Source organism: Mus caroli, chromosome 10 (genome assembly GCF_900094665.2).
Source record: "Mus caroli chromosome 10, CAROLI_EIJ_v1.1, whole genome shotgun sequence".
NCBI classification, from domain to species: Eukaryota; Metazoa; Chordata; class Mammalia; order Rodentia; family Muridae; genus Mus; species Mus caroli.
Genome location: NC_034579.1, coordinates 54,325,086 through 54,349,837, shown reverse-complemented (window position 1 = coordinate 54,349,837; position 24,752 = coordinate 54,325,086). Strand labels below are relative to the sequence as shown.

At 48.8% G+C, this 24,752-nt stretch overlaps 1 protein-coding gene across 4 annotated transcripts in view; it reads right to left on the bottom strand.

Moving 5' to 3' along the window:
* Nucleotides 1-3,087: 3,087 nt before the first annotated feature.
* The window catches only part of Micu1 (mitochondrial calcium uptake 1), a 152,780-nt gene continuing 131,115 nt past the window's right edge, over nucleotides 3,088-24,752 (bottom strand). For 3 of the 4 annotated variants that reach the window (XM_029482629.1, XM_029482631.1, XM_021173987.2), the window contains 3 exons: nucleotides 20,597-20,705; nucleotides 6,225-6,314; nucleotides 4,769-4,926 (listed from right to left, as the gene is read on the bottom strand). In XM_029482629.1, coding sequence (XP_029338489.1) covers nucleotides 4,769-4,926; nucleotides 6,225-6,314; nucleotides 20,597-20,705 — 357 coding nt within the window. Of the gene's footprint in view, nucleotides 4,927-6,224; nucleotides 6,315-20,596; nucleotides 20,706-24,752 lie in introns of all 4 variants that reach the window. The other variant, XM_029482628.1, reaches the window with a different exon arrangement.

The following is a 24,752-nucleotide window of genomic DNA, read 5'->3' as shown; positions in this document are numbered from 1 at the left end:
TTCCCGCCAAGGTTTTAGAGCTTTATTGTAGAAAAGGAGGGAGAGAAGGGAGGAGGGGAGGAGGGAGGGAAGCAGAGGGCGGCCATGGCCACAATGAGAGAGAGGAGTAGGGAGGGGGAGAAGAAGAGCAAGAGGTGAGAGTAAGAGAACAAGAACTTGCTGGGCAGTGGTGGCACACACCTATAATCCCAGCACTTGGGAGGCAGAGGCAGGAGGATTTCTGAGTTTGAGGCCAGCCTGGTCTAGAGTGAGTTCCAGGACAGGACAGCCAGGGCTACACAGAGAAACCCTGTCTTGAAAANGAGAGAGAGAGGGAGAGAGAGAGAAAGAGAGAGAGAGAGAGAGAGAGAGAGAGAGAGAGAGAGAGAGAGCGAGCTTGACCAGAAAACAGGCTGCCTTTCACGGTCCCACAAGGAATGGTATTAAGGGGTGCAGCATTAGGATGTTTGAGAGCCACTGTTCTAGGGGGGGGCTTATGACTCACTGTGGACTCCACTGAAGTCCACTTAATGCATCGCAAGAAAACTGACCATTCAAAAATGCAGGGCTGGCCTCTGGGAGTGCAGCCCAATGTGCAGTGCTTGGCTGGTATATGTACAAAATGATGGGTTTTAACTTCAGTACTGAAGAAGGTAAACACAGTGCAGTTTATTACAGCATCTTCCCTCTTAGCGCCCCCAGTGGCTAATTATTAATATGACTGTCCTAACTTATTTACAGGGTCCTATAGCTGCCTTTCTCCCCCACCAGGCCATCTGTGATTGGCACTTTTTGTTATAATTTCTATGGGTTAAATATATTGTGGTTTGGCTACCTGAATTTTCCCTTTATGTCTATCTGGTAAGATATGTTCGAGAAAATAGTAATTTCACAGTTATTGGCACAGGGTTGCTTACAGTACTATTTATTGTTATTATTATTTTGTTTTTTGAGATAGGGTTTCTTCGTGTAGCCTTGGCTATCCTGGAAATCACTCTGTAGACCAGGATGGCCTCTAATTCAGAGATCTGCCCGCCTCTGCCTTTCAAGTATGGGGATTAAAGGCTTGTGTCACCACTGCCCAGACAACACCCCTCCCCTACCTTTACCTACAGCACTATTTTTTAAGCTGTTGATTATTGGTAATTTTATGCATTTTAAAGTTCCTAATACCAGGGATGTGGCTCAGTTGGTTGGGTGCTTGTCCTGTCTAGCATGCATGAAGTCATGGGTTCAGTCCCCAGCACTGTATAAAACTGAGCACGGTGGTACATGCCTATAACCCCACGTTTATTTACATGTGTGTTCTCTATGTTCAGGTGCACATACTCCATTACATGTATGTGGAGGTCAAAGGAAAATTTTGGGTGTCAAATCCCACCTGCCACCTTGAGATCGGGTCTCTCTTGTTCATTGCTTGCACATGCCAAGGGAACTGTCCCTCGAGCTTTGCAGGGTTCTTCTGTCTTCACCTCCCACCCTCCAGGAGAGGCTCATCTGGAACTAGAGTCTTGTATTCTACTGAGTTTTCAGGATCCAAACCCAAACTCAGGTTGTCAGGCCTGCGTGGCAAGCATGTTACCCACTGAGACATTCCCCCAGTCCTGTGGCTCTCTCCACTTAGTCTGTTGTGGCAGGTGCACAGCATACTGTCAGCCTGTCTTCTGCAAGAATGGAAGTATTCATCCATCCATCCATCCATTTATTTACTCATTCATTCACTCATTCATCTATTTATTTATTTGAGACAGTCTCTTTAAATAGCCCCAGCTGTTCTGAAACTCACTGTGCAGACCAGGTCAGCCTTCAACTCATAGAACTCTGCCTGCTTCTGCCTCTCCAGTGATGGGATAAAAGGCTTTTGCAACCATGCCAGGCCTAATAATGGAGATTTATAATTTTTCTTTTTTTTTTTTTTATGGTGCTAGGAACCAAACCCAGGACAGCATGCATACTGAGGTCCAGCTGTCAGTGAGCTTGCCGCTGCCTCCATATACAGCACACCCAGTAGTATACTCAGTTCTGAGGACTCAAGTATGATGGTGGTGGAACCCAGGGTCTCAGGCACGCTGACACAAACTCTTCCACTGTGCTACACTCCCAATCCCAAATGTCCACCAGATGGATGGTTTCTGAGTTACTTTGTATGGTTGTTATCTTCATTCCCACTCTTTCCTTTGAGACAGAGTTTCACCATCTAGTCTGGGTTGGCTTTGAACTCAAAGTGATCTTTTGCCCAAAGTTGCACCCCAACCCACCCCCCTCCCCCCGACCCCCGCTGCCTGTTAGTTTTGGAATTACAGATGTGCTGCCAGCTACCACGCTTGCCACACTTGGCTCCCTATTGTAACGCAGAATCAGTCCCTAAACCACGTTAGGAACCCTGGACTCCAGTTTTCTGGATGGACCTGGCCTTTGAATCTGCATTCCCTTGGTCCTCCTGCTCCTCAATCTTTGGGGCCTTCTACTCAACTCACAGGCCTATTCAAAACGACAAATCAACCCCGAAGCGCCCCCAATCCCACTTCTTCTGCCGGCAGCGTGTGTGGACTCACACGTAGGTATCCGATGGAAAGCTGCTTCACGGTATGAAGAATCTGTTGCGCCTTCGGGTTTTCCTCTTTACGGCGCATGCTCCTCAAAGACCTTGCTCAGTGCCTCGTCTACAGTTGCTGATTAGTGAAGGTGACATCGAATAGCTCGAAGAACATACATTTACTCATTAACATTCATCTTCTAAGTCAGAGAGCAATACACCATTTCCCTCTCTTTCACCTGCACTTGGATCCTCTCAGTTTCTTCTGCTATGCCTTTGGGCCACCCAGCCCTGCTGGCAAGTTAGGCTCCTGCACTGAGCAGTTCTGCCAGCAGGTGGCACTGGAAGTCCACACCTGAGCCAGTCTTGGCTCCTGCCTGACTTCTCATGACCCCTGTGGGTTTGGTCTGTTCGAGGCTTGCACCCTGGAGCCAGCACTAGCCTCCGTGGCCCATGAAGTCCCTTCTTAACTGTGTGGCAGCAGCCATTGGCCACATCTCTCCTTTTCTCCTTTCCTCCTTTCCCTAGAGTATGTGCTTCAGCCATAGCAGAAACAAGGTGGGGCACTAGAAGCAATTGAAAAAAAAAATTTTTTTTTTTAATCATGGAGCATTCTTAAGTTGCCCTTAGCAACAGTTTCTAAGCTTCCTCTTCTTGTCTCCTAGGATAACAGTGAACCTCAGGTTAAGGAAGCCCAGCCGCTCCCCTGAAGAGTTCTTGTGGGGAGAAGTAAATGTCCCACCCAGCCTGTGGATGGCTTTCTGGAGAATGGAAATGGGGGAGAGGGTGAGCAGGGATTATTGGGTCGTATTTAAGACACACTTACACTGCACTGATGCCTCAGGCTTAGAGCACCCAGCACAGCAAAGCCTGCACTTAAGACTCCAGGCAGAGTGGTGAAGACAGGGCACCTACAAGGCCCGAAGCAGCTGTCTCAGCAGAGAGCAAAGCCGGCCTCGTGGAAGGGAGGCCCTAGAGGAAGTGCCCACCTCTGCTTTCCTGTGCAGGTGTGGGCAGAGGCCCCAGCTCTCTTGCTGCCCAATAACCCCCGGCTGTGTTCCGAGTCAGGGTGGAGTCCCACGCTGAGGCAGATCCTGGAGGTTCTGGAGAGCTGAAGCAGAGGCTCATAGGAGGGAACTTCGGGCTCATTCAGCTCAATCTATCATTTCACAGATGAACGAACAGATGGGGAACGGGCTCAGCACCACTGAGTGGTGGAGCCGAGTCCATCAGACAACACTGTTGCTATGGTTCTCAATGCACATCCAACATACTGGATGCTCATGGGTCTGTGTCAGGGACTGTGTGTGACAGTCCATGGAAGCACCACTTAAAAGGAGATGGCACAATGCTACCCTAATGTGCAAGCACTCTTGCCTTTTGTCCCTGCCTCAAGTTGCTTGTGACAAGAGAGCATCAGTTTCTGGCTGATGACAAAAAACAAGGGCCCAGAGGAAAGGCCTAAAAGAAAGAAAGGACACAGAGCTCTTGCGGGTATTTCCTGCAAAGTGTTATAATTAAAGTGATATTTTACGAGTGTCTTAGACAGAGGGCAGCCAGGCTCTGAGCTGGGTCTGGGCTCCGCAGGTCCATAGAGAGGGGATGAGACACAGGGACAGGGGCTCAGCCATTGCTCTAGTGAAGCAGAGTCCCAGAGGCTGCTTTAAGCAGCCACTTGGAATCAGGATTCTGGGGGGGGGGGGGGGCGCACAGGGCCTTCCTGGAACCCCTGGTGGCTAACACAGACCCTTCCTCTGGCCAGGCTTCCTGCCAGCTCAGGGTGCCAGGGTCATCTGCATTATCATTCATCACACACTTCCTTTCGCCTGCCAGCTCATTTCCAAACTTGCAGCTTAAAAACAGCAGGAGGAAAATGGCAGGGAGTGTTCTTGGTACTATAAATCCACAGCGAGAGACAGATGGCAGAGCAGAGCAGAGCAGAGCAGAGATGCCTCCCTCCCGGGCTGGCCGGAGTTGGGAGGGCTCCTGCACTGACCCACAGGGCACTTGTTAAGGGAACTAACTAAGGTCTCTACTTTGAAGCCTCAGTACTGTTTTAGGACCTTCCATCTGACTGCAGACTCAGAGCCTAGCAGAACAGCCTAGCAGTCAGGACAGGGTGGAGAGGGAAGCCCACTGAGCCCAGAGGTTACTCCCAGAAAGAAGGGGAGGTGGACACCACTCCCGATGCATCAGCAGCATGAAGGGCCACTCCAGGGCTTGCAGGGTGCTAAGGTGCAGGAGGTGGGAATACTATTTGGGCAGAGCAAAGTCCCAGGCAGTTTCTTGGGCACATTTCCACATGGCCTGCATGAGGCGGGTGAAACCCATGTCCTTGGGCTTCTCCAGGCCTCTCATCAGCCGCTGCTTCATGATGGAAACGAACTCCTTGTTGCTCAGCTCCCCATTGCCTGGAGGATGAGGAGACATAGAGGTGTCAGTGGGGACTCTGGGATAAAAGCCACTGAGAAATTCCAGCCCCTACACCCTGTGGGTTCTGCAGCCCAGCACACACTCAGCCACTCTCAACCTTAGTTCAGGATGAATCACCCAGCTCCTTCCCTGTTTCCAAACACAGCCCACAGATGCTTTGAATAGAGCATAAGTCAGGTCTGTGTTGGAACAGAGATGGATGAACCTTGTGCATTGGTTCCTGGAATGCTCCCAGGTTGCAGAAGAGACATCGCAACAATGGGGCAAAGAGAGGATGCTGTGCTGCAGGGGAGCAGTGTGGCTACTTTCTGTAGCAAGGAATGAGGACCCTTGGGGTGTGGCGAGGCTCCAGTTCAATCTGCTTTTCCTCCTGGGAGGTGTCCCTGTCGCCCTTTACCTGGCCATCCTCCTCATCCTTAGCCTTGGCTCTGGAACCCTTGCTGGTCTGGGCTTATACATCCTTCCCAAGGTGGACTGTACCCATCTCTTTTCTTTTAATTAAAAAAATTCTGTGTGCATAGCGTCTACGTGTATATTCACTCTGTGCGTGGCTGGTACCCGAGGAGGTCAGGAGGTGACAGATCTCCTGGATGCTGTGAACTGAGCCTTTGCCCTTGGTACGAGCAGCCAGTGATCTGCCCTGCTCTGCCCTGCCCCTCATTTCTCTCGCTGTTCTCAGTACGTGACACAGGCTCTGGCATCCACTATGTTCTGTAAGAACAGAGCTGCAGCCATCTTCTTTCTAGAGACATTGAAACATGTGCTCTCATCTACTGGCAACTGTGTGTGTGTGTGTTAATATTTTTGCTTCTTTACTTTCTAGAGAAAATGACATGTCTTCGGGGATCCTCAGGGTTACAATTTGGGAGAACAAATGTGATTGCTGCTGTCATTTTGAAACCCATGTGGTCACTAATTTAGACCCACAGGCAAGGTGGAATCACAGGAAATGGAAAATGTCCTGGGTGTGCTATTACACTTCCTTAATCATGGCGCTCAGTCACGGTGTATACAGTAAGTTCCAGGCTAGCCAGGGTTATATAGAGACACCCCCATCTCAACAAAACAGAACAAAGAAACAAACAAAAACCCAAAATGAACCCAGAGACGTGGCTAACACAGACTGGGGCCCAGGGTGGTGACTCTCAAGCTCACAATGCCAAGGGCCGACCGCTGCGGAGGCGATGCTGCCATATAAAACTGCCCCACTACAAACAGGGTCTAGGACTACAGCGAGGCCCAGTGCACCCTCTCCACTCCACGGGACCCCACTCACCGTCGCAGTCAAAGAGCGCGAACACCACGTCACACACATGGTCTGAGAGTTCGACCTTCGCCACTGTCCTGGCCACTTGCTGCATGGTCACTGAGGGAAGGAAACGCTGGGTTAGAGCTGAAGAGACATCTCTCATCTCCTCTCCTCTCTCCGGAAGCTGGCTAAACCACTCAAACTCTGCAGTCAGATCTGAGAAAGCAAGGCCGGCTGTGGGGGCGGCTGTGGGGGCAGCACACCGTTCCTTTAGTGCTGAGGACAGTGAGGGAGGAGGATCAAGGCACTGAGGGCAGCTGGGGCCACACAATGAGAACCTGTGTCAAAGCCATGAGCATAGTTCAAGGCCACAGAGGAGAGGCATCGAGCCAGTCTTCAACAATCAAAATGGGCTGTGCATGTCTCAGTGATGCGGCACTTGAGAGACACGAGACACGCCTGGATTTAAGCCTCAAAGCCCAGTAGTGAAGAATAAAAAAGAAAGAAAAATGAGAATTTAACCCTTATCCACAACTCAGGGTATTTTGTTTGTTTGGTTTGGTTTTGTTTTTTTGAGACAGGGATTCTCTGTGTAGCCCTGGCTGTCCTGGAATTCACTCTGTAGACCAGGCTGGCATTGAACTCACAGAGATCTGCCTGCCTCTACCTCCTGATTACTGGGATTAAAGACGTGCGCCATCGTGCCCTGCGTGGGTCCTGCTTTTCATGTGGATCAGAACTTGGCATCTGAACTCTGTCCTCACGCTTGCACTGCAGCCACTTCATATCGCCAGCCCCAGATAACAGGATGACAAATGTCAAGGAAATGAGCAGGTTGACAGGAGGGGTGTGGCAGGCAGTGGGAGTGGCGGGGCACTGACAGGAGGGGCAGAGCAACGACAGGAGGCAGGTGCACCTTAGTTCCCAGCCAATCTAGGATCTGTATGGTGAGCTATTTGCTCCACTAGCCCCCTCCTCCTGGTCTGCTCCAGCCATTTCTTTTACCTGTATCCCTGAGATGCAGGGTACTCGGTCTACTAGACCACCACACAGCCTTTATTTATTTTAATTTTTTTTTGTCCTCTGTAGAGAACTCTCTTCTGCCATTTTCCTCCCCCGACATTTACTATGAAATATTAGCAATCATGTGGAATTGGTTTTCCATGAAAGACGAGCCAGGAAGAACTAGGCAATTTCCACTGTCTTCCCTCTCATTTATCCTCACGCCTGGCCTACCTATTGCCTATAAATTATGCTACTGCTTACAGATCAGGCCCAAAGTGAAATAAAACTTGCAGGAAGCAAAAGGGGCTGGAGAGATGGCTCAGTGGTTAAGGAAACGGCACTTCGTGCTCTTGCCAAGGACGCAGGTTTGATTCCCAGAACCAGCTGTCCATAACTCTATTCCCAGGGATCTGAAGCCTTCCTCTGACTTCCTCGGGTGCCAGGCATACACAGGTACACACACATACTTGCAGGGGATACATCTGTGTACATAAGATAAAGATGAAAAGAAAAGAAAAGGAGCAGGTTCTGCTTCTGCAATTGTAGGCTGTGCGGCCGACCTTTGGCTTAGACACGGAGAAGCTCTGTGGAGCATCAATGCATGGCTGCACCATTTGCTATTTCACACTTTAGCATCAGTTCCCATCTGCCTTGTCATTTTTTTTTCTGAATTTACTCACTTGCATCTGTCACCTCTGTGTATATTCAGCACGGCCTCCGAGGTCAGCAGACACAGGTATGGTGGGGCAGAACCGTGCTGGGTGTCAGGAGACAGGGTTCTCTGAGTGGCTCTACCCTGACAGCTATCTGCCTGATGGCTTAGGGTTTGCTTCTCTCATATTCAAGTCCGAGGATGCCTGAAGGAGGCCGCTGGGGTTCTTGGCCCACCGGGGACTTCCCTGGTGTTCATTTCAGAGCGGGAGGGTGAGGATGGACGTGGGGTGGAAGTGTCTGGCAAGAGCAGAGGGGCTCGCAGGGCTCTGTTTCAGTACCCAAAGCCTCAAGCTTGAGAGGGACCGAGCTGTTTAGCAAGGAGGGAAGAGCTAGTCTCTTCTTCCTGCAGCCTGGGCCACTCTTCAGATCACCCTCCCTCCCAGCCTGTGACTTACAGTGAAGGAGAGGCTGCTGTGTTTTGGAACAAAAAGAACCAGATGTGGTAAATTTTCATGTGCCAGCGATGAACAAAACTACAGTACCAAGCTTGAGAGACTGAGCCATGCAGGAAGAACTAATCACTGCTAATTTCACTGCGTGGAGGGGAAAGAGGGGGGAGGAGGGGGGCGAGGGGGGAGGAGGCTGTCCTCAAAAGCAATTTGCAAGGAGAAGAAGCTGCTCTTCACACTCCTCGAAAGAGGAGATCTCCTAAGGAAACTCAGTTGACTTTGGGGGAATCTCTTGGGGAGGACAGAATGAGGGTGGAGAAGTGGGTGTTCTCAGACACTGCTATCTGCCGAACTTCTTTCCACGGCCGCAGACGAGTCCCGAGAAGGATCCGAGAACCTCACGTGGCAGGAGTGTGCTTTCTGCTGGCCATACCGTTTGCTGCAGGCCACATCAATCTCATGTTTTAACTGCTCTAACTGCCTTGTTGCTCTCTCCTGAGGCTCCTGCTCTCTCAGGTAGAATGCCTGGCCAGTCCTCTTGCGACTCTCAGACTCATTTTTCTCCCCACGACAGCACTCTGCTCCAATAAACCAGTAAGCAATATCCAGGCATGTCAGTGAGAGAGAGCTCTTGACAGTTTCCACCGAGCAGCTCATTAGGCTGGTATTAAGTGCTTGTAGAATGGGGACTCCTAGAGACTACAGCAAGAACATCATTATGAATGCCACCCCTCAAGTGGCAGGGATAGATTATGCCCCATCCCACCTGGAGGGGACACTGGTGGCCTGTGGACTACCAGGGCTGCTAAGTCACTGTGACTCTTGGGGATGGGAACAGACTTGCTGGGGTGCCCTTTTCATAGCGAAAAGGTCCTTGGAGAGGACCCCAGGGTATGAAACAGAGAAGCCCAGAACAAACCAACTAGCAGGGAAACTGCCAAACTGGGAACTGTGGGGACTGGTGGGATGACAGTGGATTACAGGCCAAGCGCCTGACAGCCGCTCCCAAGAGTAGGCTCATTCACAATGTCTCCGTCTCCAACATCTCTAACTCACAAAGCTGTAATTAAACCACAGTGAAGAGGGCTTCCCTAACCCCTTACCCCTGGACCTCAGCATTCCTGTGCAGAACTGTTGGTACTCCAACTTTGGCCTCTCCTATTTGGTGACTGTGATTCTGAAACACATGCTTGGGTCTTCTGTGATGGATAATTTCCCCTGGCAACCTGATGGTACTTATAATCACCATGGAACCCTGCCCCCACTTCATGTCTGTGCAGATGCTCGCACCAAATGTGGTTGGTATAATTCCACGGGCTGGGGACCTGGACTGGATAACAAGGACACTGTGAACTGGGCATAGAGATCCATCCCTCTCTTCTTCCTGGCTGTGGAGCCGATGCTGCCTCCTGCCACCATGACTTTCCGGCCCCGACACATTTTACCTCCAGGCTGCACCCAAGCCAACTCTCCCTTTCTTCCTTCAATGCCTTTCCCTCTCCTGGGTATGGAGAGGGAATGTGGCTTGTGCACGGTGAATGCTCTGCTCTGTTACTCTCCTTCTGCTCCGGAGGCAGGGTTGCTCACTGAACCTGGAGCCAGGATGGCAGCCAGCAAGCCCCAGCAATGCTGCCGCTGCCCCCCACAGTCCTAGGGCGGAAGGTGTATGCCTGGCCATGCCCAGCCAAATTAAAGCCCAAGTCCTGGTGCTCACACAGCAAGTGATACCACTGGCCATCTCTCCATCCTCTTAGGTTTCTTTTTTCTTTTTTCTTTTTCTTTTTTCTTTTCTGAGACATGGCTTCTCTGTGTAGCCCTGGCTATCCTGGAACTCACTCTGTAGACCAGGCTGGCCTTGAACTCAGAAATCCACCTGCCTCTGCCTCCCAAGTGCTGGGATTAAAGGCATGTGCCACCACTTTCCGGCCCTCTTAGGTTTCTTTAGGCAAGTATTTTGTCACATGGATTGAACAAGTAACTAATATAGTCTTCTGGGGGATTTTTTGGTTCTGTTTTGACATAGAAGTCCTAATATCCTTGCGATTGCCAAAGTATATCTTTCTTTGTGTTCCTGAGATGACTGAGCTGACAGCATATAGGCAGGTTCAAGAGGACTGTGGATCACAGGAAAGACCAAGTCTGGTTGGGGTTTTCCAGCTCTGCCCTCTAACCTGTTGAGTTGGTCACCAAAGGCTAAGGGGCCAACCAGTCATGCTGTGTACTGATGCCCTCTAAGATCCTTGGAGCACAGGCTTTGGCAAGCTTCCAGTCTGTTGGCACATAGAGGTTCCTGGAGGATGGTGTGCCCTGGGCGGGTACAGAAGTTCTGGGCTCCTCCCCGACCTCTCCCGACGTATCTGTAACCTTTACGATAAGCCAATAAACCCAAGTGCTTGCTCCAGTACTTTGAGTCTCTCACAAATCAAGTGAACCCCATCCCATCAGGAGCTGGCTGGACAGAAAGAAGCTCAGATAAGACAACCTGGGGCTGTGACTAGTGTCTGAAGGCAACGGGCAGCCTCAGAGATGGAGACCCCAACCCACTGGTACTAGACCTGATGCTAGCTCCAGGAGAGACATCACAATGAAAGAGAAAGAACAGGCAGGGTATCCAGGCAGAACTGACTGCTTGCATGATGGCGGAGAAATCCTTACACCTTTTCATTTTTATTCATTTATTTTCCTAGACAGGGTTTCATTGTACGGCTCCAGCTGGCCTGAACTCACAGAGATCCTTCTGCCTCTGCCTCCTGAGTGCTGGAATAGAAGGTCCCAGGAAAGAGACAGCTTAGGTTCCCAAGGATCACAGGTGACCTTTCTACTCATTTTCCCAGGGACCTACATCCACTTAAGGTTGGGATGGGGGAGATTCGGCAGAATCCTGCCACTCAAAATCTGCTGCCCTTTGTTCCGGGCAGCGTCTGAACTGAGCCAGGTGCATCTGGTGTGGTCCATGACTGGTCACTTCAACGGTGGAAAGACTCATGCTAAGTTTCTGTGATAAAATAATATGTCAGAAATTAGGTTACATAAAACTTACCATGCAATGGCCACTCAGGCCACTCAGAATGATAAAACTCACAGGTCCACATAAAACCACAGGCTCTTAGAGCCAGAAGACACAGAGACGATGAGAGACCCAGGGGACTTAAGTGACTTGCCAGGGTCACAAAGCTAGTGGTTGCAGGGCCTACATATTCCACTGTTCTTTCCCTATACCCACTCAGCCTCTCACCTGGATGGTACCAGTTCCTTTCCGCCTCTGTCATCCTAAAGGGACAGAGTCCAGATAAAAGAAAAGCCAAGCTAGGGCACCCTCAGTGCTTTGTGTCAGGGATGAGTGACAGCCAGGACTGGGGGGAGGCAGTACATAACAGACCACGGATCTGTGTTCTGCAGTGAGGGTCACACGTTGTGCCCTTGGAACGCACGTTGACAACTGAAGTGACAACTAAAAATGTGTAGGAGGACAACAACCTCATGAAAAGCACAAGTCACAGAGGTGGCCCAGGGTGAGGGGCGGGCGCTGTTCTCCATGCGACCCAGTTAGAGCTGCTTGTCTCTTCCCCCTGTGAAGGAGTGTGGAAAGGTGACCCTGGGGGTTATGGTGATGTCCTGAGCTGGTCTGTCATGTGATTAGTCAGTCATGCCCTACTGGACTGCAGGGGAGAAAATTAAAAAGCTGGCTTGTGCTTGCCAAGGTGAGGTGGGGGGAGGGGGCGCTGCTTTAGCCCTGGGAAGGCTTGCTTCTACATGGAGGGGGGGGATAGGGAGTAGGGGGAAGGGAGTGGGGGGAGGGGAAGAGGGGGGTCCTTTCTTGCATGTGTTTTTTTTTTTTTTTTTTCTTTCTGTTTTGTAACTTCTAAGCCACTCTGGCAGCTGGAACACACACACACACATTCTGACACAGTTTTGGGGTGACTGGTGGGGAAAGAACTAAGATTCAGGAGAACTAAGAGCAACACAGCCAGAGCCTTCGCAGCAAGAGGACAATGCCTGCTCTGCGTGGTACTGGCTCTGTGTGGTACAGGCTGCTGACAACCTCTGTGTGATCAGGCGGCCTGCCTGTCAGAGATGACACAGTTGGCCCCATCCCCTAGCTGACACTAAGTGCTACCTACCAAAACCAAGTGCAGCTCAGATGAGCCACAATGGGCTCCTTGCTTAAACTGGCTCGGGCTAACTTAATTGTAAGGTTTATTGCATTGTACAGTGCTGTGCTTAGCTTCACTGAAAATCCTATCACATCGTGTCTAAGAATGGAAGGAGTTTATTTTATTTTATTTTTTAAAGATGTGCTGTTGGGCTCCATGAACTGCCTACCTTAGCCTTCCGAGTCCTGTGACCATAGGCATGTCCCACCCTGCCTGGCTCCAGACAAGTGTGTCTATGAGCGCCATTAGGCAGTTAATGTTTTCAGCCTAAAGGCTACAGGACAGACATACCAGAGACAGTTCCAGTGTAGAACCCCTGCTAAGGAGAAGAAATACCTGGTGTGCTAAGCCACACGAGCCACACAAGCACTCTAGCTATCCTGGAACTCACTCTGTAGTCCAGGCTGTCTTGAACTCCCAGAGATCCACTGGCTGCTACTTCCCCTAGTGCTGGGATTAAAGGCCTACACTGCCTGGCTTGCCTCAGCCTTCGGGGCCCTGGTATTAAAAGTTGTGAGCCACTAAGCCTGGTTAGAAAATTATTTCTGGTTAGGTAATGCCTTCTTCACTTATTTCAAAATTCTGACGGTGTAGGAGCGGAGGTCTTGCTCTCAGCTGTGTGCAGTGGTGCCTTTACCCCTGAGAGGCCACCAGCAGTACCTCTCTCAGACACATGCACATAAAAGACTCTCTTCTTCTTTCCCTCTTTCCCTGAAAAGGCTCATTTAGCACCTCGGCTGAAAAATAATTCCATCCCAGAACACAAACAGCATCCCGGAGCAGCTGCAGAGTGAGCCTCCCAGGACAGGATGGCTGTAGCAGCATCCTGGAGATGGCTGTATCCTGTGCTTTGCTCCTGCTCTCTTCTACCCTTTATCTGCAGGAGGGCTCCTTCTGTATAACACTGTATTCTTGATGGACTGTGATGCTTGCTCCAGTGAAGGCTAACACCAATGGCTATAGACACGTTATAATTCAGTGTGTTGAAATTACCTGAAAGACTCTCACTTATTTTCATAGGCTGCTCATGGTAGTAAACCTTGAAGTCTCCAGGAAGCAGATAGGGTGTGTGTGTGTGTGTGTGCACATGCCTTCAGAGGCCAAAGGCATCAGATAGCTTTGGAGCTGGAGTTTCAGGCAGTAGTGAGCCTCTTAATTTTGGGTTCTGGGAATCAAACCCAGGTCCCCTGCAAGATTTTTACATTCTCTTTATTGCTGAGCCATGTCTCCAGTACCTAAAAGATTTTTTAAAAAGCATGTATTTCGTGTGTGTGTGTGTGTATGTGTGTGTGTGTACAGAGGCTGAAGGACAACTTGTAGGAATTGCTTCTCTCTTTTCTACTGTGTGGGTGGTAGGGATCGAACTCATGTCATCAGGCTTTACAGCAAGTGCCCTCATCTGCTGCACCATCATGTTGACCCATACTTCTTGTCACCTTTCTTTTCTGGTCTGTTCCGCAGTGGACTATAATGTGGGCTGACTTGAGTGCTGGCAGCTTACGTTCCTCCCAGTCTCCAACCAGTAGTCATGACTCTCTAAGGCATCTCTCCTCCTCAGGGTGCCTATGAGTTTTACAAACCCATCATATATGCACAGTGATGTGATCAAGGCAGAGTCAATCTTTAGAATGCTGAGTGATTTTAAATTTGAGAAAATAAATCAGGTCTTTGCATGGAAAATCCCTCATGAAGCAAACATTTATTTTAGATTTTGAGCTTCCTTGCCTACACTGAGTAATTTTACTTTAAAAATTGATGACTTTATCTTAAGACAGTGGGATACTGGTCAGCATTTCCTTCATAGAACAAGGTTTTTACAACATACAGGGATGAGCAGGGGGCAGGGGACTGCCTGCCTGCTTTTCACGAGCTGCCAGAGTTTATCAACTGAAGCTCCTTTAAGTTCTAATCCCCTCCCCCTGCATGTCTGTAACACTCCTACCTCTACGGTCCGCCTAGGCTGTCTGCAGGAGCCTTGCTTTGAATTTTCTTCTCTTTCTGTTGTCACATAAAAGTGTTGAACATCTTTTAAAAAAACTAAACATCTTGCATTACTATAGGTGTGTTTTACCTGCATATGTGCTTATCATGTGCATGCCTGTGCCTAAGGAGGCCAGAAGACGGTGTCAGATCCCCTGGAACTAGAGTTACAGATGCTTGCGAGCGACCACACGGGTGCTGGAAGAGAGGAGCAGTTTCTCCAGCCTGGCATCTTTCCCTTCCTTCTCACTTTCCTTTTTATGGTTTTCCGAGACAGGACTTCTCTGCGTAGTTCTGGCTATCCTGGAACTCACTCTGTAGACCAGGCTGGCCTCAGAGATCTGCCTGCCTCTGCCTCCTGAGTGCTGGGATTAAAGGCTCGCACCACCACCGCCCAGCCTGGAGTCTCTTTTCTAATATCCCAGCTCACTCTGATCACCATCATTACTGACAACACAGGTGTGAAGTTCCGACCCTCAGCTTCTGCCCTGGTTTGTACCACACTAGCTGTGATCTGGGCAAGTCATTTTCCTCCATAGCAAATGACTTTACTGTTGGTTAGGAACAATAAAGTAGGAGTTTAATCAAAACGATTTCTAAACTCCCTTCCACTCCTAAAACTTTATGACAGCCAAGTTGTTTCTTTTCCTTTTTAATGATCTAATAGCATCAGTCAGTTACAATGTCCATATCTCAGGGAGCCTACAGAGAAGAAACGAGGGGCTGGGGAGCTGGCTCAGCAGTTAGGAGTGTGTACTGCTCCCCAGAGGACCCAGGTTCAGTCTTTTGACCTCTGTGGGCTTACACACACACACACACACACACACACACACACACACCTCTCTTTCCTTATATGTGTCCCATACCCATATTTTTTAAAGTCTAAAAAATGGATAAAACTAGCTGGGCTGTGGTGATGCACATCTTTAATCCTAGCACTTGGGAGGCAGAGGCAGGTGGATTTCTGAGGTTGAGGCCAGCCTGGTCTACAGAGTGAGTTCCAGGACAGCCAGGGCTATATCTGGAATTACTGGTTGGTGTGGCACACAGACTGCTGAGGTACCCCAGCATCTCCATCTTGTTTAATGGAGGCAGGCCTTTGAATAGGACATAACACACGCCTGCTGTTAGGTTAGTTTACATGGCAATGGTGATAGGCCGGTCACTCTCCTGACCTCTTTCTACAGGAATCTACTGTAGCAATTTTAGAAGAAGGGAGTGGCTGGACCGTGAACTGTTATATGGCTGGACTTGCTGTGGCCCATGGAGAATCAATAGCCAGCAGGAGAAAGATGACTCAGCCCCACACAGAAATGAATGGGATTCTGCTAACAACTGAAAACCTTGATTACAAGCCCCCTTAAGGTCTGAGCAGAGGGGCTGCAGAGGTGGTTCAATGGTTAAGAGTACTGGTAGCTCTTCCAGAGGATCTAGTTCTAGGACCCAAGTTCGAATCCCTGAACCCCACATGGCAGACCACAGATCACAACAGTCTGTAACTTCAGTTCCAGGGAATCCACAACCTCTGCAGGCACCAGACATGCATGTCGTGTGTAGACACACATGCAGGACATAACACAAAAGCAAAATACTCAGATCACATAAAATAAAAATAAATCTAAAAAAACCAACCAAAACTTCACAAAAAGATCTGAGCAGGGGCTCCAGAGGCAGCACCCAGGCTCTCGACCACCCCAGTCGCCAGCTACTAACGGTGTCTCTCAGCTGCAGCACTGGCCTTTATTGCTCAGAAGCAAGTAGAGCTGGCCCATGGGCACAGTATTTATGACTGGGAAAGTCCCAGGCTCCTCAGGTCACACTTTATTTATAGCTGCCCTCGATTTTTCGCTGTGCTATTCCTTTGCGCAACTACAGCGCCTCGCTGCTCAAATGAGATTCGGGAGAGGCACTAGCTGAGGTCTAATTAAGTTTTAAATTTTCTAACAAGGAAATAAAAGCCCCCCCCCCCTTTCTTTTGGGAATCTGACAGATTTTCTCTGACTTTAAATTTATCTGATAATTATAAATTAGGCCACTTTCACCTGGATTCGCACGTAACTCTGGGCTGTAACATGATGGCTAATCTTCACTGTCATCGCTACTGGAGTTAGTCACCTAGGAGACACACCTTTGGGCATGTCTGCGAGAAGGTTTAACTGAGGAGGAAGACCTGTTCTGAAGATGAGGTGATCCAATAGGTTGGACCAGAAAAAAGTCAGAAGGGGAGAAAGCGACCGGGGCAGCTGTGTTCATCTCTCTGCTGCCTGACAGTGGACCGATGTGGCCTCTCCCACCACCCCAGCTGGAGCCCTGCGGCCCCTCCCACCACCCCAGCAGTGATGTGCTGGGCCCCCATGAGTGGACCCCCCCCAGGGATTACATCTAATGCTAACATCCTGGGGTGCTTTCCACCGGGGCTCTGGCACCTGGAGACCCTTTACTTTTCTGGCAAAAACAAGACATGCTGATTTAGAGGCCATAGCTCATTCTTAAGCTCCAGCTCGAATCCAACTGTTCCATCACAGGAAGGTGCTAGGGAGAGAGTCATGTTCAATTTCCCATAACCGTCTTCAGCAGATTGCTTCCATAACTCAGGCAGCCCGTCAGAGGTGATACTTATGCATGCACAGTAAGACCTGGTTGTTCTTATGTACAAAATGAGAGATGACCTAGAGAGGAAATCCAGTCTTTCCTGGAGACCATGTCTTCAGGAGGTCAGAAATCACCAGGGACACCTCATTCTTATCTGAGTTGTTACCACGTGGTTCATACAAACAACAATAATAACACAATACAACAAAACAACTAGACAACCACCACCACCACCTCATGAAACTTCCGGTATTAGGACGGGATCATGTCCACTGATGGTGTGCCCATCAGTCTGCACCTGCTGCCTGTCAGCTGCCTTGAGCTGCTTAGGCGAGCTCTAATCTGTAAGGTAGTGAAGGTACTGGGGAGCAGATCAGGGCTGGGGACTTGGGAACTGCACCCTCCTTGGGGGGGGGGATTAGTTACAAACATTAGCATATTAAAAGCCAGCCCGGTGGCGCTTAGGGAGAATCTATGTGCGACTCTGGTATTTTCCAAACTGATTTAGACCACTTTTCTTTGCAGCCAAGGGAGGACTCATTACCATATCGAGCATTGCTTGGGAAACACCCATCAATTTCAGGGTTGGCTTGAAAGCTCTAAACTAGCCAAGGAAGAAACGGTGCCAAGGCCTTGGGAAGAGATCAGGTTCTGAAGGTCTTGACCTTTCCAAAAGAAAAAAGGCCGCTGGGATTGACAGCAACTAGAAGAGGCTGGGCAGAGCATGCCCTTTGACCCTACGTGGCTCCCTCTCCACCCACACCCTATGTCAGGCAGGGCTCCACTCCTGTCTCCACACACAGAAAGAGCCCAATGATACCCAGTTAGTGAGTGAAAGGAGAGCCACATAAGAGTCAGGACAGAGATAGGAGCTATGTATCCAAGGCCAAGGAGCACCTACAGCCTCCAGAACATGGAACAGACAAGGAAGGATGCATCTCCAGGGAGCATGGTCCATGGACAATTTAAGTTCATGCACAATGACTTTAAAATTCAACTGTGAGAGAATAAATTTCTGTTGCTTTCTGTTTGTGTCATTTTTTTTCTTCTGTGACAGGTTTCTCTGTGTAGCCCTGGCTGCCCAGAAAATCATGCAGTAGACCAGGCTGGCCTCGAACTCAGAGATCTGCCTGCCTCAGCCTCCTAAGTGCTGTCTGAGAGATAAACGCATGTCGTTCATTCTGTTACTTAGCATGAAACTGGGCTCTGTCTATCTCTTTGATATTTATCAATATATGTTCAGGGGATCCGATGTAAAACTTAGAAAGCAAACCAAGAAGCCATCTTGAATGACCAGGCACCACAGGCCTGCTCTGAGTATCCAGCATGGTCTCTAGATGTAAGGGCATGAGGACCAGAGGCCTGCCATCTTACTCAGGAAAGGCCCAAAGTCATTTGAAAGAAACTCCGCCCACCTTTTTAATCATTCTGTTGTGTTTCTCTTCGTTACCTCTACCCTGAATCATTTGGTGTTGTACACCCTATAATTTACACACAGATAGTGATTCATCCCGCATGGCTTTCTTTAAGTGGTTCTGTTGGCTTTAGTTGGGGGAGGGGGGGACGGAAACTCTGAGAGGTGGTTATTATTTCTATTTTTGTACCTTGTGGCTTTAAATCTTACGTTCTTGGATTTGCACATGCTATCTACGGCCGCCTTGCGAGACGGCAGCGCAGCGAGGGTTATTCGGGAGGAAGGGCATGGTAACCCCTCCTTCCCCATGACACCCACATCACCGCTCCCCAAAAGGACTCTACAGAGATGAGAGGAGGCGTTATTTTAAGCAAACAAATGCTATTTTAAAAAGCTATATGGATGGCTTAAAGTAAAAGGCAGCCAGATCGGGATGGAAAAAGAATCCTGAGTCCTGGCTACAAGGAGAGTGATTTCTTTTGTTTTTCTAGCTTTACTGACATATAGCTACTGTGATGGTTTGTGTGTGCTCTGTCCAGGGGCTGGCACTATTAGAAGGTATGGTCCTGTTGGAATAGGCGTGCCACTGTGGGTGTGGCTTAAGACCCTCATCCTAGCTTCCTGGAAGCCAGTATTCTGCTAGCAGCCTTCAGATGACAATGTAGAACTCTCAGCTTTGCCTGTACCCTGCCTGCCTGGATGCTGCCATCCTCCCACCTTGATGATAATGGACTGAACCTCTGTACCTGTAAGCCAGTCCCAATTAAATGTTGTCCTTTATAAGACTTGCCTTGGTCATGGTATCTGTTCACAGTAAAACCCTAAGACTGCTATTTATGTGTATAAATTGTGATTTAAGGGCTTCAACAAGATGTGCTGATATGTGATATACTGTGAAGTATTATTGCACTAGTGTAATTAAGTGTCTCTTTATTTTTCTTTATTTTTTTCATTTTATACAGGGGCTTGATATATAGCTCAGGCTGGTCTTGAATTCATAATCCTCCTGCCTCAGCCTACTGAGTACTACTTATAGGTATGGGCTATCATGCTAACCTTCCAAATCACCATCTCTCTCTCTTTATATAGTTACGTGTGTGTGTGTGTGTGTGTGTGTGTGTGTGTGTTATCAGCATTAAGCATCTCTCTTAGCAAATCCAAGCATATGATACAGTATTAGTAACTACAGTCATGGAGCAGTAATCAGCTCTTTAGGATCCCCCCATTCCATGTCACTCAAACTTTGAGTCCCTTGACCCGTCTCCCCATCTACCTCACTCCTAGATCCTGGATCCTGTTGCAACTGCAGTCTCTTTGATTTCTAGAGCTTGGTTCATTTTCAGATTTCACATGTAAGCTAGAGCTACCATCTCACGTAAGAAAGTAACTGATGGAATCTCCTGAGAAGTGCTGAACAAGCAAGTCTGTGCCTCTAAAACTGCAGTTGTTTGCTTTGGGCAGATCTGCGAGGATGCATCACAGCACCCGCATCTCAAACAGCCTAAACGTAACAGGAGTTTATCACACCATAAACAGCTGTAAAAGAAGTTCTTGAGCCCAGATGAGTATCTGGGTATTCTGGGATAGAGGAAAAACAGCTAAAATGGCGAATGCAAGTATTTAAAGACTCTTTTGTCCTTCTCAATTCTTAAAATATCTATATCTATATCTAATGGTTGAAAGCAAAGATGCTAACCAGACCATTCCTTCATCAAAGACCCCAATGCCAAGTGCTCCTGGCTTCTCCTTACACACATCCTGACTCTGATGGCTCAGAGTGGTTCTGCAGCTCCGCCTTACTTCATGCCTGTATGCAGGCTAATCAATCACATGGCTCTGCCCTGTCTGCAGCACAGTCAGATGGATGTGCTGAACTTGGCATCTCTGTGTGACAAGAGAACAAACCACTGGGGATGCTGCACATCTTCAATCCCAGCACTCGGGAGGGAGGCAGAAGCAGGCAGATTTCTGAGTCTAAGGTCAGTTTGGTCTACAGATTGAGTTCCAGGACAGCCAGGGCTACACACAGACACCCAGTCTCAAAACAAACAGAACAAACAAAATGCAAGAAAATCTGTCATTTTCAGGTGAGGTACTCAGATACGGAGTAACGCATAGAATTTCAAAAAAGAAACTCCCAGGTTTCTGTACCTTTATCAAGAGATGCTCCAGCCATGTGGTAAAAGCTTAGTGCAGTGTCCACGTCATTAATGTTCTTCAGGAAAGTGAAGAAGTTCTCTACCTCCTGGAAAGTCAGGCCCTGAAAGAGGAGCAATCAGAAGATAAAGCAGAGCCGGTGGCAAGCAGAGCAAAGCCAGCAGGAAGTTCACTCCCACCTTACAGCGGCCGAGCCAAGGTTGGCAGACACCGAGCCAAGGTTGGCAGACACCGAGCCGAGGTCGGCAAGTGTGCACAGCACAGGCCAAAACTCTAGAGCAGCTGTTCTCAATCCTCCAATGCGTCGGCCCCTAATACACACCCGCACTGTGGTGACCCCTAATACATGCCCGCACTGTGGTGACCCCTAATACACATCCTCACTGTGGTCTGCCCCTAATACTCGCCCGCACTGTGGTGACCCCTAATACATGCCTGCCCGCACTGTGGTGACCCCCAACCATAAAGTTCTTTTCTTTGCTAATTCATCACTGCAATTGTGCTACTGCTGTGAGTCGTAATACAAATGTGTGATTTTCGATGGTCTTCGGTGACCCCTGTGAAAGGGTTGTTCAACTCCCAAAGGGTCACATCCCACAGGCTGAGCACCACCCTGAGGAGAGTAAAATGGCTAACAGCTTCCCCCTCACATGTAGACTCTGACCTAATGCACTTGCAGTGATGAACTTCTTACCTGTGCTTTCCAACTAGCCACACTGTCTACTTTACTTCCTACGTGGGTTGTGGCCACTTTACCTGTTACACATCTTAACCAAGTCAGGACTTCCAGGTGACAGTCTGCTCACAGAGTCACCACAGACTGGGATGTATGAGGGGCACTGAGAAGAAAAGCTATTCATTAATTTCATTTAAAAGCTCCAGATGATGCCTGGCAGTGGTGGTTTCTCACACCTTTAATCCCAGCAGAGGCAGGTGGACCTCTGTGAGTTCAAGGCCAGCCTGATCTACAGAGTGAGTTCCAGGGACAGCCAAGGCTATAGAGAAATCCTGTCTTGAAATGATATATATATATATATTTATATCTATATCTACATCTATATCTATAATATATATAATTATATTTGCTCCTCTTCTTCTTTTTTTTTTTTCTGTTTTTTTTCAAGACAGGGTTTCTCTGTGTAGCCCTGGCTGTCCTGGTACTCACTTTGTAGACCAGGCTGGCCTCGAACTCAGAAATCTGCCTGCCTCTGCCTCCCAAGTTCTAGGATTAAAGGCATGCGCCACCACCGCCTGGCTATATTTGCTCTTCTTAACTTCACTCTCTATGACAACTCAAGCAAAGCATCTATTGGCATCAGGGCCGCCTGGAGCTCCTTCTAGGAGTTAGAGCGCCCTACTTGTTTCTCCATGTCTCACATAGTGCATGTGACCACAATGAAGGCAGAAGCGGAGCACAGGGGAGTGTCCTGGAGTTGTCCATGCTGCCACAGGGCCCCAGTGGACTGTACATGTTGGCTAGCTCCTACGGAGGTCTCCATTCCTGACCCACAAAGCCCAGGAGCACAGTGACGAGGAAGCTAGGACACAGGTCACCCACAGCACTCTCCAAGCTGGGCCAACTGGGGCTTTCTTACCTCAGTCAACACAGCTAGAACTCTGGTTATACAATTATGTCATATGACCTTCTATAATTCCCCCCCCCCAGGAGAATCACAATTTGAAAGCTATTTTATTGTATGATATGATGACTCTTAAGGATGCATAAACTCCAACAAGTTGCTATTAAATTAGTGCCCACAGGCTCTCCTTGTGGGTCAGGGGTCAGCATCCTCTTACATCCCTCCCGAGGGCATGCCCTTTCCCAGTCTTGAGCTCCTGCCACCCATATCCCCAGGAGAGGCCACTATGTGACTTTAGGGAATTCTTTTCCATTAAAAATCAAAACCAAAGCCAACCAACCAACCAACCAACCAACCCCAGCGCTGGTGCCTTAAACAGAGAGTCCCTTTAGACTATTTTTGAACTTTCTGAGTGGAATTAAGTAGTATGCATTCTGCACTGTGTGGCTTCTCCTAAGATCTGTCCTAGGCTTTTGTTTATCTACAGCTTATTTTTACTGTATAAAGTATGATAGCACTTAACTATATCACATCTGTTTTTCTTTGTTAAAAGGACTCCCTATGCACTTGTGACTCATTAGCAGCGTGTGCGTGTGTCTGAGGGCCAGGGAGGGGTAGGGTGGGGCGGAGGCCAGAGGACAACTTTGCGGAGCCTGTTCTTGTCTTCCACCTTTGCGTGAGATCCTAGGTTCAAACTCAGGTCACCAGGTAAAGTAGTAAGGGCATTCACCCACTGAACCATCTCACTGGCCCTTGCAAGCTGTTTTCCGGTTTCAGAAAGGGGTGCTCTCCAGGTTTGGGGAGTTGTGAACAAAGGCCACCTGCATGAGAGCACTCAGTTAAACACTCATGGGGCACCTACCTCTGCGTACCCAGAGGCATAACCTTTGCAGACCCTAATTCCAGGTCATTTTCTTGGCCTTGACTTTCTTGCCCAGAGCTGGGGCTTACCGCTCATACGGTGCTGCAGGGTGTTGGGTAATGTAAGCATTCCCTAGTATCCACCTTGTAGGTGAGTGTATCACTGGATTAGAAGCTGGTTCCACAGTATCACTGTATCTGCACTGGATGTACACTGCCACCATCTTCCTTCTTCCGTCAAAAGATCAGTGAAGAAGAAAGCAACACAAGTGTCCACCAAGGCATGAACCGGTCACCAAGGCAAAGAAACCCGTTCTGCCTCACTCCTTTCTACAGGCCGTGGTGGTGCACATCTGTAGACCTTATACTCGGGAGGCTGAGGCAGGAGAATTTTGAATTTGATGCTTGCCTGGGATACATGGTGAGACCTTGTTTAGAAAACAAAACAACAACAACAAAAATTAAGGGGTGTATGGGGGGAGGTTTGTTGTTGTTACTTTACAAGGCTGGAGAGAAGGCTCAGTACTTAAGAGCACTGACTGCTCTTGCCAAGGACCCAGGTTTGGCTCTCAGCACCCACACAGTGGCTTACAACTGTAACTCCAGCTCTAGGGGATCTGATGTCCTCTCTGGCCTCCTCAATCAACAGGCACACAAATGGTGCATGAAATCAGCATGCAGCCGGGCGTGGTGGCGCACGCCTTTAATCCCAGCACTCGGGAGGCAGAGGCAGGCGGATTTCTGAGTTCGAGGCCAGCCTGGTCTACAAAGTGAGTTCCAGGACAGCCAAGGCTACACAGAGAAACCCTGCCTCGAAAAACAAAAACAAAAACAAAAAAAACCAAACCAAAACAAAAAAGAAATCAGCATGCAAGCAAAATGAGCATGCATATAAATAAAATCTTAAAATACAACTTTAAGCAGGGTGTGGTGATGCATGCCTTTAATCTTAGCACTTGGGAGGCTCTGAGACAGGTGGATCTCGGTGAGTTCTAGGCCAGCCAAGGCTACACAGTGAGACCCAGTTTCCTAAAACCTCCAATGTTTGTGTATTAATTATTGTATGTGCATTAATTATTGTGTGTATGTGCACATGCCACGGTGTGTGTGTGGAGGCCAAGAGACAGCTTTTAGGAATTGGTTCTCTTTCTCTTGTTTTGCTAAGGCAAGATCTCTCTTGTTTCTGTTGATCTGTATTTCAGCCTAGCTGCCCTGAGACATTCTGAGCAATTCCCCTGTCTGTGCCTCCCACCTCAGCATCTAACTGCTGGGAATGACAGATTTGTGCTATCACTGCTAGCTTTCCTTATGTGGGCTCCTGGGACTGAACGCAGATCATGCTGCTTGTGCGACAGGCACTTTCATCTGCTGAGTCTGCCTGCCTGCCTGCCTGCCCTACATTTGTATTCGTTTTATTTTGTAGGGCTGAGGAACAAAGATGGGGACATGTACATGCTGGACGAGTGACCTACCCCTGAGCTGCAGCCTCAGCCTCAGCCTGGAAAGGGTTTGATGACTAAAGGCTGACTTAAGACTCATAAAACAGAGAGGATGCGGTAGAGAAAACGCTTTCTAGTTTGACAAAGAATCTATGATGTTTACTAATTTTTTTTCTTTTCTTCCTAGTTTTTCTTTTTTTGTGAAACATCAAATACGACAGAGTGAGACCAGACTTCTGCTGCTGAGTTTCCTGAAGGACAGAGCTGTGG